Here is a 2,500-nt window from a genome sequence, read left to right on the forward strand (position 1 = left end):
ACATGGCAAATCTCACTATTTATGTGTGTCTGTCAAATGAAGTACCTACAAACGAGGCCTTTGAAGTGACACCGAGTACCCAATATTGCGGTTTCGTTCACCGTCTATTCACTGAGACCAAACATGCAGGCAATGGACCTAACACACAAAGTGATACTTTACTTGCAAGATTTTAATTATGATTCACGATTGGGTAGAACTCCTCTGGATCCTGTGTTAGGGATGGACGATTTACAATCCCAGGCCAATTACACTCCTTCTTCCTTAACAACTTGTACCTTTGCACCTCCCCTCCCTCTGCAATCAATGTTAACCCCAACTAAGCTCATCACACTCAACACCATGAACGTTTGGGCATTCAAGAGAGAATTGGGGGTGGGGAGGTTAAATAACCCATTTTCATCCTTAAGGCTTTGTTAACTGGCAAAATTTAAACCTCATTTGGTAGTTAATTTAGTATTACTCTCAAATGGCTTTTTAACAACTGGGCAAAGGATTTGAGCTTGAAGGCCAGTGCTTTTTAACTTTCAACGCTTCATGTATGCTTACTCTGATCCCAAGATTAATTTAATGTAATAAAAGCTCAATAGAAAGGTAGAAAGGAATATCTAATCCGCAAAAGTCAAGAGAAACCTGCTACATAGGCAGAAAATTAGCTTTGGTCATTCTGCTTTAATAATTATCTCTTTGGCTCCAAGGAGTGACCGGCATGTAAATCCTCCTCACAATTTCAATGATATGTCAGTCACACAGGTAATGAGAATGAAGAATATTATCAGCTTAAGAGGTGTGATCTTGATATAACACTAAATTCTTATAATTACCAAACAATGAAATCCAGACTTGTTGGGAGAATGACCGTTTAGATCATGGGAATGAGAGAGTTAATATTACAGGTACTATTGTTAAGAAAAACAGTATGACACTGGCTTACTGTTTAGCTTCAGTCTGGAGTGCTGAAACATGGTGCTTGTGACACAAAGCATGGAGCTAAGATTCTCGTGGTGAAAATCTTCCCTTGCAGCTTTGTTGTAGACAAACACTGCAATCAAGAAGTTTATCATTTGGTTAGGACATTGAAATCTTGGTCTAACCTTTCATGATTGAAGGCATAGATAATTTAACACATTTTAGGGGTGAATTTTGTCGCAGCTCTGGTAACATATAATGTGATTGGCTGGCTAAACTAGCCAAAAACAAAAGACTACACGATTGAAACAATGACTTAGACTTGAAAAAACAACAGAAGCTGCTTAAATTGTACAATACCAAACAATAGCAGATTACGAGAGCTGCTACACTACTGCATTTCACACAGGGTAAAGCATTCCCAAAAGCTGCCTCCTTCCGTCAACCAAGCCAGTTTGGTTTGCTCACATAGAAGCTGTCAAAGACTACATGTATGTGGCATCTGGAAATTGAAGCTGCTGATATTTTTTGTTGAAAATGCCACAGAACACCGTTTTGTGTTTATATATATTTTTTGTTGGTGATTGGGCTTTAAGAAAAAATGAGTGACTTTCTCTACAAATTTTGAAATAATCTGATGTGAAGGAGTGATTTCATGACCCACATAGCTTTTTCTGTCACTGTGACAGTGTTCTGTCTTACCGATGTTTGGATATTGCTCATCAGAATCGTCAGGAGAGCTGGTGACCAAAACAAAAAACATTAGATAATTATTATTTTCATTGAATATTAAAAACCTGATCAAGCTCTGAAAACCATGAATAAAGTTTCATGTGTGTCATAGGTTTTTCAGTTCCATTTCAGTATGGAGTGACCGCAGGCACCCCAAGTTAAACAATAGACAAAAATACAAGGTCTTGTATGGAGCACAACAAGGGCATTTGAAAGAAAGAACTGCTTACCTTTATCCATTTCTTGCGTGTCTTGTCCTCCGTTTATTTTATTTTATTTTTGTGCTCCTTTTAGTGATTTTTTCAGGGAGTTTTTAGTGTCAGTGTTGTTTCTCTAGAAATACATATATTATCTTTCAAACAACTGTAGTTATTTTGCTCCATACAAGTCTTTATAAATTTAAAGCTCATGATCATGATCATGGGGTGCCACAAAAAGACCAACCAAAAGAAAAAGCCTCTGAACTAATCGTGTATATTAAGCAACCAAGAATTTAGACATTGTTGTCATCTCACCCTGAAGATTCATGACTTGCGTGGCTTGTAGATGATGGCTTTAACATCTCAGCAGTTTTCAAAAGCCTAACAAGCAAGAATTAAAAAAGGAAGATTTCAAAGGACTCCAAGAATTCTTGGCGAAAGCAATGTCAGAATACATGGAAGTCCGACTTCGGCAGATCAGTCCAAAGCTATTGAAGAAAAAGACTTGTGAAAAAAAGTGCCAATTGTAATGAAGAATAATGAGCACACATTAGATATGACATAGTATTTAATAGCCAAAGAGGTGCATGGTGCCAATAGATAGAATAGATATGGTAAATAGTGCTTGTCATTGTGACCCTTTAGCAAGGCTGCTTTTA

General features: G+C 37.3%; 1 protein-coding gene across 2 annotated transcripts in view; it reads right to left on the bottom strand.

The window, feature by feature from the left end:
- The window catches only part of LOC138029357 (nonsense-mediated mRNA decay factor SMG9-like), a 19,334-nt gene that overhangs the window by 4,299 nt on the left and 12,535 nt on the right, over positions 1-2,500 (bottom strand). For both annotated transcript variants that reach the window (XM_068877107.1, XM_068877108.1), the window contains exons 11-13: positions 2,157-2,222; positions 1,612-1,649; positions 935-1,042 (exon numbers count right to left, since the gene is read on the bottom strand). In XM_068877107.1, the coding sequence (XP_068733208.1) occupies positions 935-1,042; positions 1,612-1,649; positions 2,157-2,222 (212 nt within the window). The remainder of the gene's footprint in view (positions 1-934; positions 1,043-1,611; positions 1,650-2,156; positions 2,223-2,500) is intronic.

This window comes from Montipora capricornis, chromosome 13 (assembly GCF_036669925.1).
Source record: "Montipora capricornis isolate CH-2021 chromosome 13, ASM3666992v2, whole genome shotgun sequence".
Lineage (NCBI taxonomy): Eukaryota > Metazoa > Cnidaria > Anthozoa > Scleractinia > Acroporidae > Montipora > Montipora capricornis.